This window comes from Bombyx mori, chromosome 4 (assembly GCF_030269925.1).
Source record: "Bombyx mori chromosome 4, ASM3026992v2".
NCBI lineage: Eukaryota > Metazoa > Arthropoda > Insecta > Lepidoptera > Bombycidae > Bombyx > Bombyx mori.
In genome coordinates, this window is record NC_085110.1 from 9,688,815 (window position 1) to 9,715,168 (window position 26,354).

Sequence of the window (26,354 nt, forward strand, 5' to 3'; positions counted from 1 at the left end):
TACTTAATATTTACTGTTACTGTTTACCAGTAGCAATTAATGTTGATAGATGTTGTATCTTTTATTTCAATCATAATGATATGTTTAAATTTAGAAGAGCTTCGTAATTGATTGCTGTTTTTTTGTACTAGCTTCGGAACTCTTCATTTGTAAACAACTTTGAAAAATTATTTTATTTTATTTTTAAGCATATAATTTCAGGTACATCCAATTGAAACTTCAGCAAAATTATTTTCATTCCATTTTATTTTTATTAATCAATGGTCGAGTGACTTTATTTATTAAGCTTTCACTGCTTAGTGTGGAGTTTCGAAGATCCTTTTTTTTCGACTTTGAAGATGTTAAAGGCCCACTCACCGACGACTCCCCGACACCCGAGACAGACCCTGTCAAGGTAGAGGACTCCTATGGTCAACACAACTACCAGACTCGCAGCTTATCTAAAGGATACCCGACCGGCAAAGTCGTCGAGGCGATATTCGACGACTCTACGTCGACGGTATTTGCTCATGAAGAGCAGGGCGCTGCCGCAGCCACGCGGGGCAGTACGTCAGCGTGTGCGCGGCCTTGATATCATTCCAGCCACAGTGGTGGCATTCATCGTTGGTTCCCTCTGGTCGACGCGGTGCAGATACCAACCAAAACACCCATTACCGATTAGCACCTGCGTCAACCGAGATGCCCTCGTTTGAGGTTAACGTAGTGCGCCTGGATCGAGTGCACCGCTACGACAGTCCGAAGACTGACGGGATCACGGCAGGCGTCTTGGCGAGAACCCACCCCGGTTCGAAGGAGAAGGCGCGGTATCATCGCATTGCCCTGACCGTGAACACGCGCTGCGGACTTGAAGCACCCCGACGTTATCGGGGTCAGGGCGCGGTAGCATACGGGAGCCCTGTACAGTGCCTTCCACCGCCCCACCCCCTCGTAGAGGTGGCACGTCGTCCTGTCGGATCGCCGATGTTCGGCAAAAGTTGGGTTAACGAGCCGACTGTCGCCATCAATCGGGGGCTCAAATTGTCTAAATGAGCGCCGAAGCTCCAATGACCGTCCAATTCAAGGTCGATCACCAGGTGGGCCCCGGGCTCAGCGCTCTCCCGGTCCCGTGAAACAACAACCCCTTTCGAACCCTGCCATTTTGCTTGCCATGTTTTTCTAATTACAATTTCTACTATATTCAATTTTGTTTTTATTAAACAAAATCATCGAATGGGTAAATTAACTACACGTATCTCTCGATTTACACTGAAAATAGGTTTCGGACTGCATAAAATAAAATCTTAGATTTTTCTATGCAGAACCTTGTAAAACGAAATAAATCCCAATATGTACTCAATTCAGTCATTTATTTAAGTAAAACAAAAGTGAATCTTCAAGAATCTACCCATTGAATTAATTATTAATTAATAACAAAAATAAACCAACTCAATTTTCAAGAAACTCTGCTATTCCCTGTTACTTTCAGGGACCATTAGGCTTTTTTCCATTTCAAATATGTTTTCTAATCCTTGAAAAATTTTTCTAATCCTGATTGGTATGATATCACTTTCATCACTTGAGCATTCCTGGTACGATCCTGGTTCAACAGTTTACGAATTCGCTTAAATCTCAGATTGAGGGGACTTCGTAATAAAATCTGTAATTAACGGTTGCGTAGGGTTTTCGATAAATCTTTATAAACCTCCTTATATTGAAAGAAATGAAGAGCTCGTTTAAAACTCGTGTCACGTTGTAGAAAATAGTTTTCTTCCCAAATTTATTCCCATGCTTCGCTGTGAACGTAACTGGTTCAGATTGTTCTTCATCAGAATCATTGTCTTTACCTGGATTGTCGGGAATAATTTATCATATTAACTAAATCATCTTCATTTAGTTCGTCATCAACCAATATTGTCCAATCTGAGTGTATAACAATCCAACATGTTTAACGCAATCTAAGGTTGTAAATTTTTCCAAGCATTTATAAGAGTCAGCAAGCAGCCTTAGGCCCGAAATAAGAAAATTGTCTAAGGGCTGTAATACGGTAGTTTAATTCTTTCGTAAAAAAGCAACTTTTGTATTTTCATGTTATAAATATGGAAGACCTGGTGCATTGTCGATTAATGTAGCCGCGTTAAAAGGCAATCCTTTTCTACTTAAATATGTTTTAACATCTGCGACAAAGAAGTTATGAAACCATTCATTGAACCCCATAACAGTGATCCATGCTTTCTTATTAGCCGTCCAATAAACAGGAAGATTTTTGATGTCCACTACTTTAAATACTAATATTATTTTTAGGTTTGGTGATAATCAATACTATCATATAAATTTTTTACTGACGAGAATATCTCATTAGCCAGTGGTATTCATAGTGCTTTTTAATTTATTTTTACTAAACTATTTCCATTTCTTTATATTCTCGATATGACAGTTCTAATTTGATAGTTGTAGTGTTGTGACCAAATAAGTAATGATATCGATCGCATATATTTATTATGTTTTGAACAAAGACAAATACAACAAAAACATTCAAATATATTTTTTGAAGCTAGGAACACTCAATGGCCCACCGCCATTTTGTGTTTATTTTAATCTCTCACTCGCAACAAGTCGGTCGTGCTAGATATAGTCACTATTGATTGCTGAGTTTTTTCACATTATCCATACGTTACGTTATGTATTTTGTGTTCCTCCGTGTTGATTGCAGCCCAACTGTCAAATATCAAAATGCCTAAAGGATCTGTTCTGAAAAGACAGGCGAGAGAACTGGTGATCAAGGTTCATAATTACTTTAAAGCAGAGAAGAACCGTCGATAATTATTATGGACAATGCTTACATATCACTCCAGACAAATTGATAAAATGCCGACGCAGGCCAATAAAAACAAGAGATAATTGACTGGCTCCAACATCATGGCGAAAATGTGGATAATACTTTATTAAAAGTACAATTAGTGAATATTTTAAAATCGAAAAAAAGCCTTTCTAAAAGATGTATTACCGACGAAATAGCTGCCGAATGTGGTCATTGGGTTCTTCGTCTTCCGTTGTATCATTGCCAATACAATCCTATAGAACTAATATGGCCACAAATCAAAGGACACGCCGCTCGAAATAATACTCACCGCCCTTTTACGCACACAAGATGTTAGATTTATTAAAAAATGCATGTGCGAAAGTAACCGCCGAACACTGGGATAAATTTGTGAGAAAAACCCAAAACATTAAAGCGTCGGATTGGGAAATTCATTTGGCATTCGATAATATAGAAGTACAGGAACTTGTAATAAATGTTGGGGAGAGCTCATTGAGTGACAGTGACGATTCATCAGATTTTGATTAAAATAAATATATAAAGAATCAATATAATATAATTACATCTTGAAATGAAATGTAGTATTAGTTAATAAATTTGTACAAAATTATACCACAATAGTTTAGTTTCTTACACTTTTTAAAACAATATCGTCTGTTATCGTGTTACGTTTATCGATAGCTCCATCCCTATCAGTTTCTCCGACTCTGCTATGACCTTGTACCTGCGTAAGCGTCATATTTTTATTAAATAATGTATACATTATGTAAAAAAGACGCTCGTTCAAGTTTCCACAGAAGCTGTCATCGAGGAAATATAAAAATGGAAATAGTATAGTTACACGAACTCAAGACCTACCACAACATGTTCATAGTATGTATTTTGAAAATGTTGTTCCACTCTTCAAACTGTATCATATCGCCATAAGTGCTTCGCGACAGAAAGCATATAAGGATACTAAGAATTGGATTTTTATTTTTTTTATTGCTTAGATGGGTGGACGAGCTCACGGCCCAATTGGTTACCGGAGCCCATAAACATCTACGACGTAAATGCCGCCACCCACATTGAGACATGAGTTGCAAGATGTCACTTTTAACAGTACAACGGCTGCCCCGCCCTTCAAACCGAAACGCATTACTTCTTCACGGCAGAAATAGGAAGGGTGGTGGTACATACCCGTGTGGACTCACAAGACGTCCTACCACCAGTATCTATGTGGTTTTGAACATAATTTTCTGGTAATTCAAAAAAGGAATATACTTATTTCAATTTTAAAAAATTCATTAAAAAAAATTTAGTAACTTAGCGGAATAAAGTCGATGCAAAATCAAATATGAAATGATTTTAGTCATACCAAAATTAAGTTTCAGAAACGATCATAGACAAAAAAGCGATGGTTTATGTACAGGAAGGGAACTATGCATTATGCAAAAAAAATCTCACTATAAATTTCTAACAGCAAATTTTATTGAAACATGGCTATACTCGTATGGTGCTGTCTTCTTTCCTGCTAAAGCTAAACGATGTCAAATTAACATATCAAAAGTTATGAATCAACGAAACAAGATAAATTTAAAATGCAATTTTTCAAGTTATTATCATTATCATTTTGGTGGATGAACAGACGAAAGAATTGGATACTTAACTGATACGCTATTAGGCTTAGAGAAGAATATAATTAAATGCAGGCTTTATTAGAGAACTAATTTTAATCGGAGGTAGTAAAGTTCAGAGATAAGAATTTCGTTTAAAGTGTTTGGTAGGAATAAAGAGGCAATATAGAATTCATATAACGTTATTTTGAACGGTGACGTCACTATACAAAACCGTCAGTTGAAACGTCAAGTTTTATTTACACTGTTTATGGGTTGAAGGAACTACATAAAAAAGGCAGGGGACAAAAATTAAGCATTTGTAAATATTTGACAATGATATTTGACGAGTGACAACATATTCCGGTGCATAATTCTAATAAGGTTTTTGAAATTTCGCAGTTTGGAACTTTAATGGATTCCTTTTTTTTATACTAACTGACATTTACTGACAACTCCTGCTTATCATAAGATAATTATAATAGTAATTAAATAATAATAGTAAATCCGCTGGATACGAGCAGTGCAGTAATTACGGCGAACTTTGACGAAAGACTATGTGCAGCAGTGGACATGTGTGGGCTGGTGATGAATGACGTAAATGCCCCTTAAACTTTAATGTAGATGAAGATTGAATGCAAACATGTTTAATGGTATAACAATAACTTTCCTGATATTAGCAATCAAATTGTTTGGCGCTTAGACGCTTTTTTACGTATATGCTTTGTTAACGAAATCTTCCCTCCCGGATACCCATTCGTCTTGGTGAAACAGAAAAAGCCCCTGGGCAGTTAAAAATCCGCCTTTCTTAAACTTAAATGTAACTAGAAACAATAAAGATATTATAACATAAGTATAATTGAAGGAATCTATACGCACAACAGATAAACTTTACCGGCCAAGAAATATTTCAATTTAATCGTTCTGCAATTCGTTCAACAAATCAACAGCAAAGAGGCAAATTTTTATATGAAGAGGTTATTTTAAAACGTTTAAGTATTCATAAATAAACGGTGTCAAGATCGTCTCCCAATCTCTAGGTTGTAGGTTTGAGATTGGACACTTGCAAGTCTGTTTTGATTTCTATGATTGTAACTCAATATACAATAGTGTACATAGGTAAGTTATGCTATGAATGACTCATTTCTATAAAAAGGAAACCAACAGTGAACATTTATGTAGAAACTACTCCTAAAATGGTTATCTGCTTCAGTTCTATGTACGAAATTTGTCATAAAATTATCCAAGGATGAAACAAGGTTTTCATTATAAACCTTGTTCATATAAAGACCCAAATTTCCGCAAGCCTCTTGTGACCTCGCAGTAACAGTGGCATGCTTCATTCAAATAATAACGAATGGCCCGGCCTCAGGTCGATCCTGGATATTAGTCAAATATAAATTTGAATTATTAGTCACAGTCAAATGATTTCTTGGGACCTTTTTTTGTTATAGTATGACTAGTAGAAACCGCAATAAAATATCATTGAAGGCTTTGTCTACCCATGACTACCCATTATATTGCCATCTTTCAATTTTTTCATGAAAGGTAATGTTGAATTGAAATATTTGAGGAAACATGAAACTTTTACCAAACACATTCGTTTACTTAATAAGAAAATTATATTTTGTTGTTACAGGTATTTATCAATAATCAAATAACGTTTGAAAACTAACTACGGACAAGAATAACAGGGCGCCTAATCGCGCCAGCTTAATAAATGAACTATTTATGCCAGTTCCCGGCATTGAAGATGCTAGGTATGTATTAATATGTTTTCGAGAGGTATTACGAACGCGCACAGGTACTCTTGCAACAATGACTTAGTTATAATCTCTTTGTGGATTGTCACCTGGATATAAGGGTGGTTAAATTAATTTTACGTTCATGGTGTGGTATAAAAAAAGATTAAATTTTACACTGAAATATGTTAAATATTAGTGTGTATTGAGAAAATTCAGACGAATCTAATAAGACTAGAGGTCCCGCAGTAGTCGAAATTCGACTATAATTAATTGGAATTGTAAGTTTGTACACTATTATGATTGTATTTTATACTTCTATAATCACAAATTTCGCCAAGATTACACTATAAATTTTTTTAACAAAGACAAACAATATTTAATCTATTCTCAATTTGACAACAGACGTCAAGAACAAAAGTTTGACAATAAATAGTATGCATGCGTGTGCGTCAAATACATGGTATGTAGTGTGTGTAATGTTTTCTTTATTGATTTAATGTATCTTTTATGCATTATTTTAAAAAAATATTTGTATTGTGCACTTCTTCTCTATATTCTCTATAAGTGTGGAAAATTTCATACTCCTCCGTCCGCGCAATTTTCGTAAAAAGGGATACAAAGTTTTTGCTTCACGTATTAATATATAAGATAACATTCGATACTGCGTAGAAAAGAAAACGTTTTCCCTTTTTTGAGCTCGTATCAATAAATTTGTTGTAAAGCAAGGAATGTAATTATATAAAGTATTTGATAAGCTTGCTTACGATACGACGGCGACGCTCTGGCGGCACCAGCGGCAGGCGGTCTCCATGACGACCCAGAAGACTCCTCGTACCTTGTACTTCGCTTGTTCGATCAATTTTATGGGAGAGTAATGATTTTTAATAAACAGACTAACTCAATCTCTCGCCTGCCGTTTATCGTATTACAACATTTAATATTTCGCTTACATACATAAATTATTAGATTACCTGAAAACGTAGGTTATTAATTAGAATTAACCAGGTACATATTAATTTTAATTAAAACAGTGCGTACCTCTTGTTTTCCACGTGACTGCTGAATAAAACATATTCTTGGTATTTGTCCTAAATAATAAATTAATACTTGAGAATAATAGATAATAATAATAATAAACAACAAACAAAAATATATTATTGCAAGTAAAACCGATACTTAATTACGATGAATTCCCTGAAAGCTTACACGAAGCACCTAGAGCGACCTATAAACTGACAGTGAAAGTGAAACGAATCGGTTGTCCATAAAGATATAACAATATTTCAACGGCCAGGAACGTGACCTTGACCCCGGAGCATAGGCCTAACCTGCCCCAAAAGCGTCCGGTTAAAGTTGGCGGTCGATATGTGACGGGCCCTGTCCGCGCATGCGTCGCGCTTTCTGTCCGTCGAATCGATCTGCCCGCCCACGTGACGCTAAAGCATTTGCGGGGATTCTTTGCGGATAATATTACATATTTTTGTGATAATAGCGTTTTATTTTCTACTAGCGACCCGCCCTCGCTTCGCTTCGGAAACATTAAAACACACATGAAACAAACAAACAAAAAAGTAGCCTATGTTCATCAGGGACAATGTCGGCTTCTAATGGAAAAATAATTTTTCAAATCGGTCCAGTAGTTTCGGAGCCTATTCGAAACAAACAAACAAACAAATCTTTCCTCTTTATAATATTAGTATAGATATAGATATAGATTTCACACGTAAAATCGCGGAATGTACCTATTCAATTATGATCATATTATACAGTATTATTATTATGCAATTACAAAAAAAAAAATTGTATACAGAGGAAAATAATTTCATCTCTTTTAAATACGTGATATTGTGAATATATCATTTTATTATTTCACAAAATAATCAGTTTTTATTCTACTTACACTAGAAGTATTCCTATACAGATATAGTTTAACTTCAACTATAATATAATAATAATACATATATGTTTTCACCGATATTTAATTGCTAAACGACCCTTGATTTGTTTGTGGTAATTATCAGTACAGCGTGGCCCCTGCGCTTGTGTCCCTATCCAATATATTACGCCATTTATATTCTCATTAGTTGTTTCATTTGATCATATTAGTTAAGCTCCCACGAGGTTATACTTCATCGCTCCTTGTAAATATGAGCTCCATTTAAGTTTGTCGAGCGTGAAATTGTTTGAATAAGTGAAGCACAATATTTGTGCAGACATCTTTATATTCTTCATGTTTAATTAAACCAACGATACAACTTATTCAACGGTTAGCGACTAGTTGAATTAAGTACATACGCTGTATCAATTGGTAAATAGCAGTAGTAATAGGGAGATAGGTAGATAGCGGTAGTAATAGGGAGTTAGGTAGATAACGGTAGGCAGCGACTTTGCTCTGTCTCTGTCTTTGCTGACGTTCATGCGTTAAGGTAACCATGAGTGGTTTGACCATGATTGTGAGCCCACAAAGACAATTAAAAATATACAAATTTTATATTCGTTAAATAAGTAGAACACTGTAATTCTTTCAGGGACAAGCCTAGCGCACAGTCGATTTTAGTTTTGTTATGAACATAAGAATAATATTCCGAATTGAATTTAGTACAAAAAATAAGACAAGGTATAATTAAAAAAAACATATCTCCCTTACTGGTTAGTATTTCTATTTTAGTAAAAACTTAAACATTATAATTAAAAGGCGTATGTAAATTAAATTAAAATATTATATAAAACAACATGCATGGTGAATTGTCTGCACGTTCTATAGCCACGATAGACTGTGCGAACTGAACTGTAACACATAGAGCAGACATGAAAGTGAAATGGAACAGTATTTGTGTCAAGTGCAGAATTTAGATAACAAGGTCATATGCATAATTCAATCAATAATATAGATTCGTGTTTTTGCAATTCAATAAACATACCTAAAATGTAATTAAATACTTGATTGAATTATATTTATTGGTTACTAGCTGACCCGGCAGACTTCGTAGTGTCTCAATCGATACATAAAAGACCTAAACTTTTGTATAAAATAAACTTAAAACAAACAAAAGGAATCCGTCCGACGGAGGACACATGAAAAGGAAAACAAAATTGTTATTTTTATTTAATTCCGAGCATTTTCATATTTATTTACCTTTTAAACCTTCTCTGGACTTCCACAAATAATTCAAGACCACAATTGCCAAATCGGTCCAGCCGTTCTCGAGTTTTAGCGAGACTAATGAACAGCAATTCATTTTTATATATATAGATAATACTCCGTTCAAAGTTTGTCATAATAACTGTTTAATAAAAATAGTTATATAAATTTAAAAAAATATACGTTTTGTTTATCTTTGTACTTTACTTTTAACATCGTGCAATCGTTGTTTAATTGTATGAAAAATGACATTGAATAATCGACAAATAAGAAGTAGTTAAAATGTGTTTAAAAAGTAGTCGATCCCAAAAAGGGATAGTTTTTAAATATGCAAAACAGGTGAGTTAGTACGTAGGTTGTAAAGAGGCAATATAGAGGAAGAGCGCGGCGCGTGCAGATATCGGTGCAGGCGGCCCCGCGGATCTATGTCAGTAGGTCACGGCAATGACGTGGTACACGGCCGTCGCGACTTGCGGCGCACACTTCGTTCGAATTCCCCTCCTTTAATATCTTCGTTAGACCGCTACCCTGCTCTGAGCCTACGTCACACCAACTTGTGCCCCACCTTTACGTGGCTCTTGCAATTAATCATCTAATAATTCTTATATTAAATAGAACGAAAATACACGTTAAACTCGTAACCATCGCCGCGTCGCTGTGTATCGGCCTGACACTGACCTACTAAAATGATTCATTTGTGAATGATGCACAGTTCTGTGTAAATTGTTTCACATGAAGAATAAACTGTCCCAAACAACATTTATATTGGTTACTGTTTGAGGTAAAAAGTGGTGGTTGACATAATTTATTCTCGTTAATTTATTTTTATTGACCTACATTCAAATAATGATTGTAAGTTATTTCGCAATAGTTTTATGCGTTAGTAATCGTGACGTTATTTCTGTTAGGTACTAGGTGTATTATTTATTTAGTTTTTTATTCCTTTAAAAAACAATTATAATTACTGTTGAACTGAAATAATGTATAATAATACTAATAAATAATAATTAAAAAAAACTAAAAAACACGATTTATATAAAATTCAACTAAATAATCTTATCAAATTAGTGTATTTTCATCAGTCCTCGATAAATCTACAAAGTTTGAATGAAATCTGGCCGTTTAAAGTGGGTCAAAATCACGTCTAAAGGAGTCAGTTACAAACATACAAACATACATACAAACAAGTGAAGCTTTTTTTTTTTTTTTTTTTTTTTTTTATTGCTTAGATGGGTGGACGAGCTCACAGCCCACCTGATGTTAAGTGGTTACTGGAGCCCATAGACATCTACAACGTAGACGCGCCACCCACCTTGAGATACAAGTTCTAAAGTCTCAGTATAGTTACAACGGCTACCCCACCCTTCAAACCGAAACGCATTACTGCTTCACGGCAGAAATAAGCAGGGCGGTGGTACCTATCCGCGCGGACTCACAAGAGGTCCTACCACCAGTAATTACGCAAATTATAATTTTGCGGGTTTGATTTTTATTACACGATGTTATTCCTTCACCGTGGAAGTCAATCGTGAACATTTTGTTGAGTACATATTTCATTAGAAAAATTGGTACCCGCCTGCGGGATTCGAACACCGGTGCATCGCTTCAACACGAATGCACCGGACGTCTTATCCTTTAGGCCACGACGACTGTATAAAGCTAATATAAAGCGTCTAAAAAGATGACCAGTATGCTGTTATAACCTATATCAAACCCAAAATTTCGATAAGCTTTTATAATGTCTTACAGTAGTTGGATAATAGCAGATTTATTCTTGAAAATATTTTTATCACGCTTCAGTTATCAGTTAATAGGTCGTCTTGTGCGAACTGCGCGGGGATCGGTCTGTCTGACACCACCACTTCCGGTGACTTGATTGCTTAGATATCCATCACCGTTCGCGACGCTTGGAACTTTATGCGCGTATAACTTGTCTGACAGCATTCCAAGCGTTTTAAATTGTTTCATTAATAAAAATGGCGCAAAAACCCATAATTATTATTTTAAAATAAAATGCTAACAAATAAGTATGGTACCAAATTTAATATAGTGAAAAGCTTAATAAAAAGAACAAAAAAACCTACGTAACACTACATCTTTAAAATTCTATTAAATAGAAGAGAATGACAAATATACGAATCTATATTTAAATATAAATTAATGTAAATTAATTAAACATTAATTTCTTAAAATATATATTATAATTTTTTTTATATACAAGAGTACTAAATGACATGGTTACTATTTTTTTGCTAATGTATTGAATTTACAAAAACATTATGGCGTAAACCTCAGCTTGTTCCATTATTATATAAATCTCCAGCAAAGTTATTTAAATCGAAACGAAATTCTAACGCTCGCATTAAGTAAGTCGTAGAATTTCGGGTCCAGTTTGGCGAAAAAAAAATCGTATCGGTTTTAGTGAGCGAGATCGCAGAGTAGGGTGAATCGAAAATGACGTGGGTGTGAGTGTACGAGCAATACTATTCTGTCAGTCCCGCGGTCCGGCTTTTCCCACTCGCCGCCTCCATCGCGCCGCGCCGTCGCCCGCCATGCTACAGCAGCTGCCGTCATCATCGTCTCCGTCGAAGTTATACGTAGCGCCGCGCCGCGCAGCCCGCCGTTCGTCGTGTTGATAATTCGTAAAGCCGCGAACGAAAAGGATGTATGTATATCTGCGTCTCGTCTTTCAGTTGACTTTCATCGTCGTTTCGTAGCGAACGTTTCGCTTGGATATCGATAGGAAATTGCACTATCACTACGTAATGAAGTTATTGCATGTAGCGCTTCAGATACATCACACGTTAACGGAGAATAAATCAAAACAGCTCAGTGTTTAAGAATTTTTATTTTGAAAGTGTTTCTGTCTAGTAGGTATAATCTCTATCATAAAAATACGTCGCGGCAATTGTGGCGCAATGCAGTGTACGTTTCGATGTGTATATGAAGTGTGTTGTTTTGAGTTATTTTGTGACATTGATTTCAAGAACAGTGCTTTTGAACATTGGATTGTGCTATAAACATGCTGCCCGTGGTTCAATCCGAGCCCATGCTTTTCAACTGCGGTGTTCACTCTGTGAATGGCGCCGCAACTCCTTCGATATCGTTGCCACCGTCGTTAACACCAGAATCGGACATTGGCGAATTAGTTGACATCTTCTTCGATGTTGATGTTGCTGTTAATGACCATTCAAGGTAATTTTGTATTTTTTGTGTGCAGAAAACGTGGCCACTATCATAAAATTAAAAGTAAATCGGTTGCGTAATTATTAAATTATATAGCTATTTAAAATAATAAAACTTGTTAGTCCGCCACAAAAATAATGAAACTTATAAAATCCTGAAGTAATTAGAAGGCTAGCTTAATTACTAAAAGTATAATAATATTAAAAGTTTTGGACACTCTTTATAAAACCATCTACATACATACATCGTATATATGCTTACGGTACAAAAAATGACCAGATTTAAAGTGCTGCTTCTTTGAGGAAAACTCGTTTTTACTTTTCGCAATATCTGACGCACACATTGCTGTTCAGATATTGCAACGACAAAAGAAAGTATAGATACCTTCAAGTATGAGTGTTATATATTAATGCAATGGAGTTATTTGCATTACAACTTCGTAATAATATAATTTACATACAAAGCTTTATATAAAAATCATGTATTCTGGATAGCAATTGTGAAAACAAATTAACTTGGCCAATCTCTTAGAAGCTTACTAGGAGCTTAGTCAAGAGATCCGGTACCTACTTTGTATATTATAAATTTCTTAGTCCTTGTACTATTCCGTACAAATTCTTAGGCAGATACCAATTTTTATAAGTATTAACGTATCTAACGCATTCACCAACGATCTATACGTTGAGAGATTAATAAATATGTATCCTGTATGTATTTGTGTTTTTGTCTACTACGGTTACGAAGTACCTAGTCTGCGATCCGGTTGAAGGAGTTGGAATAGTTTTTATTACAGTACAATTAAGACTTCGACTTCATGTTTCAGTGTCGATGCCGGTATTCACGTTGCGAGACCTGGTGGACTATGAGTCCGATAGGTTCCTACATAATACTAATAATACTCTGAACCGTAACTAGTGTTGTTCTTAAATTTTACAAGGCCGCGCAGATTATAAACAAACTATTTTAAAGGTTTTTATTATAAACTAGTTGACCTGGCAGACTTCGTAGTACCTCAATCGATAAATAAAAGACCTAAACTTTTGTATCAAATAAACTTAAAACAAACAAAAGGAATCTGTCCGACGGGGGACGCATGAAAGGAAAAACAAAATTGTTATTTTTATTTAATTTCGAGCATTTTCATATTTATCTTTTTAAACCTTCTCTGGACTTCTACAAATAATTCAAGACCAAAATTAGCCAAATCGGTCCAGCCGTTCTCGAGTTTTAGCGAGACTAACGAACAGCAATTCATTTTTATACATATAGATTAAATGTCCCGTTGATAATAATACAGACGTAATAACAGTTCCTGTTTATAATCTATCCAGGTATTATCGGATGTTTTCAAAAATTCAGTGACACCGATACCGAGATGCCCTGCGTGATTCACTGGATATCTATTCGAAAATGGATTTCATAAATAAATTTGAACATTGAAAATACTTCAAAGTCGTCTAACAGCGCCTTATGGCTTCTATTTGAACAGATTCCTTAGTAGTACCTAGTAAAGAAGCCTATATTTTGTTGTTGATTTATTATTATTTTATTGCGTCGATATTGCGGTGTGCGGGTGTTACGGGTGAACGAGCTGACCCCCTGATGTTAAGTGGTCACTGGAGCCCATGATAGGTATCACAACGTAAATGTCACCTTGACATGAAATCGAATTTTCAATAGTACTGAGAACCACTGTTCCTCTACCCCTCAAACTAGAACGCACGACTGCTTCCATGCTAGCCATTGTCCCTCTAGCATTGCCGATTTCTATGTGCGCAAACGTAACAATTTCTATTGAAGTTTGACATTTTTTTTTTTTTTGCTTAGATGGGTGGACGAGCTCACAGCCCACCTGGTGTTAAGTGGTTACTAGAGCCCATAGACATCCACAAGGTGAATGCGCCTCCCACCTTGAGATACAAGTTCTAAGGTCTCAAGTATAGTTACAACGGCTGCCCCACCCTTCAAACCGAAACGCATTACTGCTTCACAGCAGAAATAGGCAGAGTGGTGGTACCCCACCCGCGCGGACTCACAAGAGGTCATACCACCAGTAATTACGCAAATTATAATTTTGCGGGTTTCATTTTTATTACACGATGTTATTCCTTCACCGTGAAAGTCAATCGTGAACATTTGTCAAGTACGTATTTCATTAGAAAAATTGTTACCCGCCTGCGGGATTCGAACACCGGTGCATCGCTTCAACACGAATGCACCGGACGTTTTATCCGTTAGGCCACGACGACTACAAAGTCCCACCAGCTTGTGTTCATTTGTCTGCAATTGTAAAAATACTATGAAACTACTGTCACGTTCTTATCGATCCATCAGATCCAATAAACCTTGCATTATACGCATTTTGCTCTAACACTAGAAGCAGGATTAGGGACCCCGGTAACCGAACTGGTGGAACTCGGCAAAGAGTTCGACGTGCAACTTAACCGAAACATTAGTCCGCTGAGTTTCTCGCCGGGTCTTCTCAGCGGTCCTCGCGCGATTCCGATCCGGTAGTAGATTCATCCGCGAAGCAGCTGCTCTTGAGTTGTTAGGTCTCCTTTGGAGGCGCCCGGGTAGCTGTTAGTAAATCGCACCCATCCTGGCTGAGTCTTTGCTCGTCCACCTGTCTTAGTCAAACGGGAAAGGCCTCCGGGCCACCAGTAATCCATTAATCATAAAAAAAGAAACTACTGAGTGGTTAAATAGGTATCAGAAGTCAACTGCTAAAACATTTCCTGATTATGTTTTATCTGCGATTACATAAAATCATTAAAATTTTGTTGCTTAATCGTAATAGATTTTTTTTCTTCATTTCTTAGCCTGTCATTTTGACTCATCATTATATCATAGCAAATTAATATGAATAAATTATCGATCAAAATAACTGGAATATACCTAATATAGAATATTAATTAGTTACACATTCAGAAATAACGTATATACATGGTCGTTTTTTTAATTTTAAACAAACACATTATTACTCTCAAAGTTTTTAAAGAATTTAAAAGTAAAAGCTACGTAGCAAATATGTTAAAATTTAAAACTCCAATCTTTACACTTAATCTTAAATTGCTATAAAATATAAATAGTGATGCAAGAAAATCTTGTTTTTTTTTTCTATTACATGAAACGACTAGTGTCGCAGTGTGTGTTAGTTTATACATTAATATAAATATCATTTAAAAGTAGCTCATTCTATTTTTTCTCGATTAGCCTGTGGCCGTTTTTTATGGCCGTGAGTTTTTTTTTTAAATTATTTTATACAAGTTCGTTTTCTAGTACTATCCAGAAGAAAATATGGAAAAAATGAGCCATGTAATTAAACGAATTCAGGCTGATACGTTACCATCTACTTGCAAAAACCACTATAATCTAAACAGGCCTACCCGTTTCGAGAAACTTTCAGCTTCTATAAAATAACGACGGTCTGGCTGGCTTGGCGGTTGTGATTGCTGTGACCAGATATTAATTAAAACTCCCACTTTCTACATAGGAATATTTTGTACGACCTATCATGTTTTAGGGATCCTAAATACTTTCTAAAAGACACCATAAAGCATAATCCAATGGATAAGATCGATTCAAGCTTCAGAAAGAATGAACTCATAAACGTTCCTTTCCTGCTACGCTTATGGAGATCGAATTTTATGACATGGCTGAATCTTCTGGAAGGACTATTTTTTATTAGGGAACAGGGTGTGTTTAAGATGTTTAACCACCTTCTAAAAGTCGTAGCTTGATACGCCTGGGCTGACATTTCACCCCAAAAAACTATCACCGAAGCCGGATATTTTTCTGTGACCTCCCTTGCATACCCCTCGAGAAGTGGTTTTATTTTACCACCCTATTCACTTTTAAGTTATCGTTTACTTACACAACCATTCTTACTTACCAACTTACACAAACATTCGACTAATAATGAGCGGATAGAGTATTTTGCATTTGGCCCATACTTACTTTGTTTAATGCTATCACAGCGATTTGGTTCGCATTATCATCCACTCCGTTTTAATACAAAAATACTTAACAACGTGGTTTGATGTTTTCTTCGGTTTTTGCAAGTCGTAGGCATAATTAAAACTATTTTTACAGCTTAACATCGTTTTTTTTTGTCATTGTCATAATATTATGTATTTCCGACTTTTCCAATACTTTACGGCTTACGTGGTCACCGACGATCGACGTATTAAAATTGTGTAACGTCACCGTAACGTGAACGTCAAACTTTCGATGTTGTGCTAAGACAGGATGAACAAGAGAAAAGTGAGAAAACACATTGAATCTTCAATGACTATATGTATATACTTGTATGAATGAGTGTTTCGAAATACAAATTTAATGTATTTTTTTATTCTAACGCTGTTTATGGCTAGAATTTCTATTAGTAGTATCGAAAAGTTAAAAACATTAAACAGAATATTGATAAAAATGTAAATTTCGAATTTACTACGAACTCCGGAACATGTCAAAATTAAAACTCACGTTCGTTAGAAACTGAGCTTTGTCTCTGTATAATATGCCAATTACGAATTATCAACAGAGAAATATAAGGATTTTATTATATTTCTGTTAAAAAATATTTTTTAGATAAACTGAAATGAAGCAAAATGTATTTAATAGGAGTGAAATTTAAGATTTAAATGATAATTTTATTGCCAATAAGCGTCAGCAGCTATGTTCGCAATGTATTGGGGTCGTAATTTCCTCACCGTTGTTTTTATTATTAGTTTATATGTGTAGACAAGCTGAAATTCCTCCTAAAGCTAGACGGTTAACGCAGCCCATAAGCATGGATTTTTGGAGCTTTCGCGCTCACTTTGAAAGATTAGGTCCCCGACTGATGGCAGCCGCCGGCTCGCTGAGTCGGCTGTTGCCGAACGTCGGGGGGCCTGACGTGGTGGTGCGCCGCCTCTACACGGGGGTGGTGCGGTCGATGGCACTGTACGGGGCTCCCGTGTGGTGCCACGCCCTGACCCGCGACAACGTTGCGGCGTTGCGACGTCCGCAACGCGCGATTGCGGTCAGGGCGGTTCGTGGATACCGTACCGTCTCGTTCGAGGCGGCGTGCGTGCTAGCTGGGACGCCTCCCTGGGACCTGGAAGCGGAGGCGCTCGCTGCGGATTACGCGTGGCGATGCGATCTCCGCTCCAGGGGGGAGCCGCGTCCCGGCGCGGCGGAAGTTCGAGCGCGGAAGCTTCAATCTCGGCGTGCCGTGCTCGAGGCGTGGTCTCGCCGCCTGGCGGACCCCGCCTACGGGCGACGGACCGTCGAGGCGATCCGCCCGGTCCTCTCGGACTGGGTGAATCGCGACCGAGGACGTCTCACCTTCCGAGCGACGCAGGTGCTCACGGGACACGGCTGTTTCGGTCGCTACCTACACCTCGTCGCCCGGAGGGAGCCGACGCCGAAGTGCCACCACTGCAGTGGCTGCAACGAGGACACGGCGGAGCACACGCTCGCGTACTGCACCGCTTTCGCGGAGCAGCGCCGCGTCCTCGTTGCAAAAATAGGACCGGACTTGTCGCTTCCGACCGTCGTGGCTACGATGCTCGGCAGCGACGAGTCCTGGCAGGCGATGCTCGACTTCTGCGAGTCCACCATCTCGCAGAAGGAGGCGGCGGAACGGGAGAGGGAGAGCTCTTCTTCCCTCTCGGCGCCGTGCCGCCGCCGTCGAGCCGGGGGTCGGAGGAGGGCGTTTGTCCAGCTCCAGCCCCTATGAGGAGGCAGTCTCCTCCCGGTGATGGTCACGGGGCGACCTAAGGGGGTTGAGGCTGCGCCGCACGCTACCGTCACTCTAGCGCGCTGGCACCAGGAGGACGGGACGGCGCGTCGGCGGCTGCGGACTGCGATGCGGTCCGCATTTTCGTCGTCGCTGTCGTCGCCGAACATACTGTTGAAGAGCAACCCGGTCGGCGGTGTATCGCGTTCCGACCTGGCAGGCTGGTTCTGGCCCAGCGGGGTATCCCGGAACACCAGCGGCACCGCCCGGGCGGCCTGGTAGGGCCGCCGTACCGCGGAGACCGACGTCGTTGGTTGTCGACTATCGCCTCGACGACCCGTCGGTCGGGCGTCCTCGGGGTGGCGCCGCGTGTCTGGTTGTAGTGTTGACCGCGGGAACCCCCCTACTCTGTCCAGGTTCTGACCCCGGACGGAGATCGGACGTCGGGTGTAAGAGTGCAGGGGAGTCGTTTAGTGGGTGGGCCCTAAAATCCTTGGGCCCGCGATCTGCTCTCAACACCTGCAGATCGTTAAGTCTCACATACCCCGCGCGCCCCCTAGGCGCGGGGACCTCGTAGGAGGTTCGGCCCTCTACCCGAAAAAAAAAAAAAAAAAAAAAAGCCCATAAGCATAACAATAATGCTGCCTGCCATCTAAGTTAAGAGGATGTGACGTGATTAAAAAAAAAATTTGGTACTTTAAGTCAAAACTAGTGGTCCCGCAGTAGTCGAAATTCGACTATAATTAATTGAAATTTTATGTTTAAACATTACTAGAGGTCCCGCAGTAGTCCGAAATTCGACTATAATTAATTGGAATTGTAAGTTTGTACACTATTATGATTGTATTTTATACTTCTATAATCACAAATTTCGCCAAGACTATACTATAAAAAATATTAACAAAGGCAAACAATATTTAATCTATTCTCAATTTGACAACAGACGCCAAGAACAAAAGTTTGACGATAAATAGTATGCATGCGTGTGTGCGTCAAATACATGGTATGTAGTGTGTGTAATGTTTTCTTTATTGATTTAATGTATCTTTTATGCATTATTTAAAAAAAATATTAGCATTGTGCACTCCTTCTCTATATTCTCTATAAGTGTGGAAATTTTCATACTCCTCCGTCCGCGCAATTTTCGTAAAAAGGGATACAAGGTTTTTGCTTCACGTATTAATATATAGATTTCGGTTCTATTGTCATATTATACTTCTTTATTATAATCACAGATTTCGCCAAAACTACACTATAAATAAATAATCTGAAAAACAAACAATACTGATCTATTCTCAATTTGACCACAAACAATTACAAATGTTTGACAATTGACAATAAAGAATAGTATATTTATAAGTATGTGTTGTGTCAAATACATGGCATTGTGTGTAATGGTTTTTTTATTGAATCAATGTATCTTTTATGAATTATTTAAAAAAATATTAGCTATGTGCACTTCTTCTCTATATTCTCTATAAGTGTGGAAATTATCACACTCCTTCGTCCGCGCAATTTTCGTAAAAAGGGATACAAAGTTTTCGCTTCACGTATTAATATATAGATGAAGGCTAAGTCAATTGCAATTTATGTGGACAACTAGTTTGAGAGCTACCCGATTCGAGAGACATTTCGAATAAAATGACAATCGAGTTTTAAAAATTTGGAAGTTCCTTCGCTCTCGCCGTCCGATAAAAACGGTATTTAGATGTAGTAGATGTCGTACACGCAGCTAGAAGAAAGACATTAATGAGAGCAACAAGCTATAAAGAATTATAATTATAAAAGTATTTTTATTTCAGATTTTCTTTATACTTATGTATGATATGAACAGAACTCTTTCAGAGAAGTTTTTGAATATATTGCGATGCTCATTTTGTACAGTTAATTTCCCTTAGGGTTTTTAAACTCGTCGTCCAGCAGTAATACATTGACAATAGTATAAAATCATGAATATGATTGTGTATTTCCTAGGACAATGTTACCGTGTAACATTTGAACTTCTGAATGAATAATTTTGATTAATTATTAGTTAGTTAGTGCTGGATTCGTGTGTATTTACTTCGTTTTTATTTGCTGTTAGTTATTTGGAAGTGAGATTTTAACCGCATGACTCAAAGTGGGAGGCGGTATTCCTGTGTTGTCGATGAGTTTCGATGGCCCGTTAACATCTACGTCTTCCTTATTTACGCCATTAAAACTTTTTCTTTTTTTCGTATTCTCTTTTGGGTATTGTATGAAATGAACAAAGGTATAATAAATGGTTGTAATATTCGATAGTATAGAGATCGAAAACCTCAAGCTTGTATTTGTATGATTTAATAGTTAATAGAGATAAAAGCTCAGTATATTAAAACGAATTAACATTAAGAGGTTCATAATAATTTATGTAGAATACTCGTAGATTGCCAAATAATGATACGTAACTTATCGTCATCACTTTTACTGTGAACGAGATACGCTCGCCTTTAACTTGTGAAAGTAGACTAAAATATTCGCAACCATACACGTGTATGTTGCCAGGCAACGGGTCTGGCACCATGCATGCGTAAATTGGCGGCTCATAGTGAAAATTTTGAATCTTGGCATCGTTTATTACGTAATCGTTTTAGTGTATTCGATGTGCTTGGTGTCCGAGACCTGGGAACCATTTATGAAATTTGTTGAAATTGCTATTTCTTTTTTCGTTTTTATTTGATTGGAAATTAATTTTATGTGTCCAAAAATTACTTGCAACAAAAATTGAAGAAAATTGAAGAAATTGTTCATGTTTTTAATGATTTTACTGTTTTAATGTTAAAGTTAGTAGGTATAGAATTTAAATGAAGAATAAAATGGACTTACTCCCGTTATCTTATTTTTTTATCAGCCAAAGTATCAACACTGTATATACATACACCTATTAACACATTTTAAACATTCTCATTGAAAATATGTACTAGACAATGCTAACGATCGAATGGCGATCTAGATCGAGCAATAAATACAATTATTAAAAAACATTAAATCTTGGAGTATTTATGCTTTAAGTCACTTGTTTAGATAAAAAAAATCGAAATTGAAACATACACTATTGATTACGTTTGGAATATTATACCGCAAAAAGCGTTGTTGTTCAATATCGTGACAGTGACAAATCACGCATATGGAATGAATATTCAATCTTAAAGTGATTGAAACAAAAGATTTCGTTAAATTATTAATTGTAAGTACTTAATACTATGAAAATAATAATTGATTTATTGCATTCGACTGAAGTAACAAAATAAAACCAATGACATGAAGCAGCGCGACCCAGAATGATAGCAGGTCACGCATATATGCAGATAAAGTGGCAATTATAATAGATATGAATTGAAATCAACATCGTGTCTGTTATATTTATTAATCCAACGGAAAGGTTTGATACTCAGTAATCCGTGACGTTCTATCGACTTACATCAAGGTTATATACTCCTGTTTGTAGGAGTTGTGTTAAAGTATAATGATCACTCGAATCCGACTAGAATCGAATTTTTTGTAGATTTATAACTCCTTGTTGCCCCTAACGTTTGCTTTAAACTATTATTTCACCAGATTTGTTAATAGTTTAGAAAGCAATATTAAAATAATATGTGTTGGTTTTCTTATTCCTTTTTTATAGGAAATACCTTAATCACAATATCTCCTGCGAAGATTAACCGCCTCAGTCTTTCGATTATTCCTAATAATAAATATACATCTCTAGTACAAAAGTTATCAGCTATTTATGTAATATAATTTAAATATGTAGGTAGTTACTTTTAACATTAAAAAGATAAGGCCAACCGAAGCTGTCTGTCAATAAAATTTTCAAACTAAAACAGTCAAATCAATCGCTAAAAATATAGAAGTCTGATATAGCTGGATAAAAGGTTAGCGATGAGGAAGTAAGATATAAATTTGGGAAGGCCTGTGTATCTTTGAGTGGAAGAACTCACATCTTTTGCACTAAATTGGAATCAAAAACAATATTAAGAATGCAGGAATACCAATGCTGAACTAGGAACGAGTTTTTACGACCACATCGACAAAGTCTGACTTTAGTCACGAGGTAAAAAAGCTTTTGTTTCAATTAGTTAGTCGATATTGTACAATAAACTGTTTACTTATGAAATTTAAAAAGCTCTTTACGGACATGAGGCTTACAATCAGTGAACAAGATAGAAGACAATGTCAAAAAAGCATTGAATTTTTCAAAAAGTCTTTGTTGTGCCTTATTTAAGTGAATTGAATTGAACAATTACGCCCTTAACTCCAACACTGATCACATTCGTAAAGTTATTTAATGTATGTAACAATTAAATGCAGTAGATTATGCTTACATCGATATTGCACATGAGAATTTTTTTTTTCCTTTTTTTTTCTGCACATATTTTCTATAATATTTGGCATCAAAAAAATTTATATCACAACTCTTTCATTCTCGGAACGTCAGGGCAAATAAAAATCCTTATCTAAATTAAGGCATTAAGATGTTTACCTTGAATTTCAGGTCAGACGAACTAAAAGGTAACTTGAGGATAAGTGGTTCATAACAATAAACTCAAATATTATCTACTGAACTTAAAGTCTCCACTTGATAATTACTACATATTTTACTAATTTTTTTTGCTGACATTGTTTGATGAGTTGTGTTAGTAGTAATCACCGTTGGACGTCACCCATGACAGTGTCACAACCAACCAAGCCACTGCTCACTCGAAACTAGAACTAGAAAACGTATCGTGTGGTAGCTGGCTTGATGCATTTCGGGGTGGTTTTGCTTTATAACACGACGAAATTTTATCTACAAAGCAATTTAAAAATATTCCCTGAGTTTTCGGAATTCTGAATATTTAGTTAAAAACCCAATATCATTAAGCCCTTCTTATTTTCCTATGAGAACACTTTTTTAAATTCTATTTAAAGAACGAAATACCATAGCGCTAGGAAAATATTATAATATCTACCAGGTGAGGAACACATTCTAAAACATAACGATACATAGAAAAAATTATATGGAAGCTGAATTTTTATCGAAGCAATGATTTCATGTTTTAGAGATTAACTATGTTGGGAGCCGGGTGGATAATAATAAAGAATGAAAATCACTGTACGTAACCGGAAACATTACAAATCGATCGTTCAACCTCTTTCAATCTCCGCTATAGAGAGAGAGAAGTTTTTTCCGCCTACTACTTGTCCACTGCACAAGGTAGAGATAAGTTTCACCATTTATTATGTAGTAATATCAATGAGAGACGGTAACCTACGATTACCCGAACTGTAGAAAAAACCACGTGGTATATTAATTCGCGAAAAACGTAATATAACACATGTGGCACTGTTGAAGTCATGGGTAAATGTTGATCTTGTGGACATATAGGCTGCTTCAGTTTCGAGACTCAAAGACAATAGCCTAACTTTTAAACAAAATGTGTTATAATTTATACAGTAGAGACATTATGTTATTACTATCTTTAATTACTATTGCAGAATACGTAATATTTTACATAGTCGGTGGGTTCTGCTTCCGGAACAAGTTTTATTTCTTTAAAGTAGATAAAACTACAAGGACAGACAATTTTATTCAACACACTTTATTTCAAGTGCAGTCTAAAATGAATAAACTTTTCACGTAAGAGTTAAGTAATCAAAAGTTTATTTTTTAGAATATTTTCTAGCAATTTGTTTTGAAAAGTTGAATATTTCTTAGGTATAGGTGCTTTCCTTTATTTAAGTTTTGCAACACTATATTACATTTTTTATATTTTCGTATTTCGAAGGTAGATTAGGATTAAGAATTCATTTCTTCAGATTTTGTTCTAAATGAACGCCATCATATTTTTTTTTTGCGTGAACTGTTCTTGTTGATCCTGTGCTGACTATCCGGTCAGTTGAGCTCCTGATTAGAAAAAGACAGACATTTATTTGCATATAAGTGGTGTATCTTCTGTCCTTTGTCGTAATATGCTCATTGGTAAAAAAGGACTAAAGTAAATATAGTTATATTTTTTTCTAGCTAGTAAAGTCTACTTGCTAACCTATTTTTACCTAGATAAGTTAAGTTCAGGTCACGGTGATTCAGTCAATGTCTATATCGCAGATTAGATAACGGGCGGTGATATGTGTTTTCTGATATAGCGATATAAGCTCCATTAAAACACGATTCAGTCGTACGCAAGTGGTCACTAATGCACATATTAAGCAAAGTTTAAGGGAAATATTATATACTAGTTCTACCTCAACTTCGAGATGAGCGATAACTACTTAACAGCTTGCCTGCCCATAAAGCGATCTAATTAATATCCATTATTTATAATATCATTCAAACAGTTTTATTCTTTTCAATTACTCTGAAGACATGTTTAATATTTTAATCTTAAAAATTATGTACATTGTAATTTATTTAAGCATCTAAGTTTGAAAAGTACTGTTACTTTCTATATTTTGTAAATTTATTTATATATATTCGAAATTACATTAAAATATGTCGGTTTCATTTACTGATAGTTGATATTTTGAATATTTTTTTTTTATATAATAAGTCATAAAACTTTTTTTTTAAATTCACATATGAAAGCTAGCATAGCTGCATACGAACGCGGATAGGATAAAATCTATGAATAGAAATCCACAATTCAATTGATTCATTAGTTCTTTGGTTTATTTTAAAAATTGCGGTTCGATAAAAGTACTATTGCAATGACTATGAATAAAAGTAAAAGACTTTTTTTATGATTGAGGGATTACTGGCGGCCCGGAGGCCTTTCCAGTTTCACCAGGACAGCTGGGCGAGCGAAGACTCAGCCAGGAGTGATAGGATTTGCTAACAGCTACCCGAGCGTCTCCAAAGGAAACCTAATAAATAATTCAAGAGCAGCTGCTTCGCGGATGAAATTCCTCAAGGTGTTTCATGGATGGCTACCTACTAAAACACCCATGTTCATGTTGTCCCAGAACACCCAAGTTTCGATGTGAGGTTTCAACATAGTTTTCATTATAAGGGCGCGCTCACGCGCAAATCCTCGCTTATCTTCCTAAACTTCAAGCCGTTAACAGGTTTTAGGAAACATAATTAATCTAAGGCTCACAACCCCTAGACGGCTTTCACATAATTCTACTCATGTCTTCTCGAACTACCGCCAGTCAAGTGTGAAATAAAAAATATCCCTACAGAGGACAACAACTTCAATGATTGCGGAAAAAAAAGATACAGCGTTATTTTTAGAACTTGCACGGCTTTCGAAATGTATAAGCAAAAAACATATTATGCTTACTAGGTGTTTCATAATAATTAATCATAAGCAGCATACGGAGATATATTTAAGAATCCACCGGATAACCTCAAATTTTTCAAAATATATGTTATAAACAAATAAGGCATATTTACTATTTTATTGTTACATATTAAATATAAATTATATAAAAATGAATGAAATTAAAACATTGAAAACAATTCAGATCGATTAGTTTGAATAAAAAAAAAAACTGAACCTATACATACGGTGTTGCCAAAAATAATGTTTAATTCATCTCTGTTTCAACATATCGTTGGAACCCTCTCATTTTACAAGCATCCTTGAATTAATGGTACAAACGTATCGATATATATTTTTAGTGTAACACAAATTTTATTATATCATTTCTATGTAAAGTCATTCTGATATTTAATAAAAAACGGTTGCCGCGATGACGAATACTTGTTGAGTAACCAGTGAAAAAGCGAAACCTTCAACGGCGGATTGGTGACAATGCTTGCAAACTTTCACCGTTTCAAGTTTAAGTATCAGTGCTAATAAATACACACAATTCGAACCGTGAACATTTTTATTGTCTATCATTTACAATATTTAATAAAGCTATATTTGTCTTGAAGTGCATAATAATCTTGAATAAGCTGTTAAAATACATAACCATTGGCATTTTTGCAAAAGCTATATATTCATTATAAAATAGTAGATAGATGTGCCAAAAAACAGGATGTGTGCAATAGGAACTGGACAAAGGTTTGAAACGTTTTCGAGAATTATTTATTATACTATTTCTGGTCACGCTTGTAGCGCGTTGTTGTTATTCCGAACATTATTATTTCAAGGTTGCGCGGCCGTCGCAGTGAGGTTGCGTAGTGGGGCTCCTCGGTAGGCGTCGTTCGACTGGATATCTCTGT

The 26,354-nt window shown here is 36.3% G+C and overlaps 1 protein-coding gene across 8 annotated transcripts in view; it reads left to right on the forward strand.

Moving 5' to 3' along the window:
- Positions 1 to 26,354, forward strand: part of LOC101741527 (v-src sarcoma (Schmidt-Ruppin A-2) viral oncogene homolog (avian)) — a 54,444-nt gene that overhangs the window by 3,464 nt on the left and 24,626 nt on the right. For 4 of the 8 annotated variants that reach the window (XM_038021721.2, XM_038021724.2, XM_012691069.4 and 1 more), the window contains exon 1: positions 11,310 to 12,474. In XM_038021721.2, coding sequence (XP_037877649.1) covers positions 12,302 to 12,474 — 173 coding nt within the window. In that variant the 5' untranslated portion in view covers positions 11,310 to 12,301. 8 annotated transcript variants of the gene reach the window in all.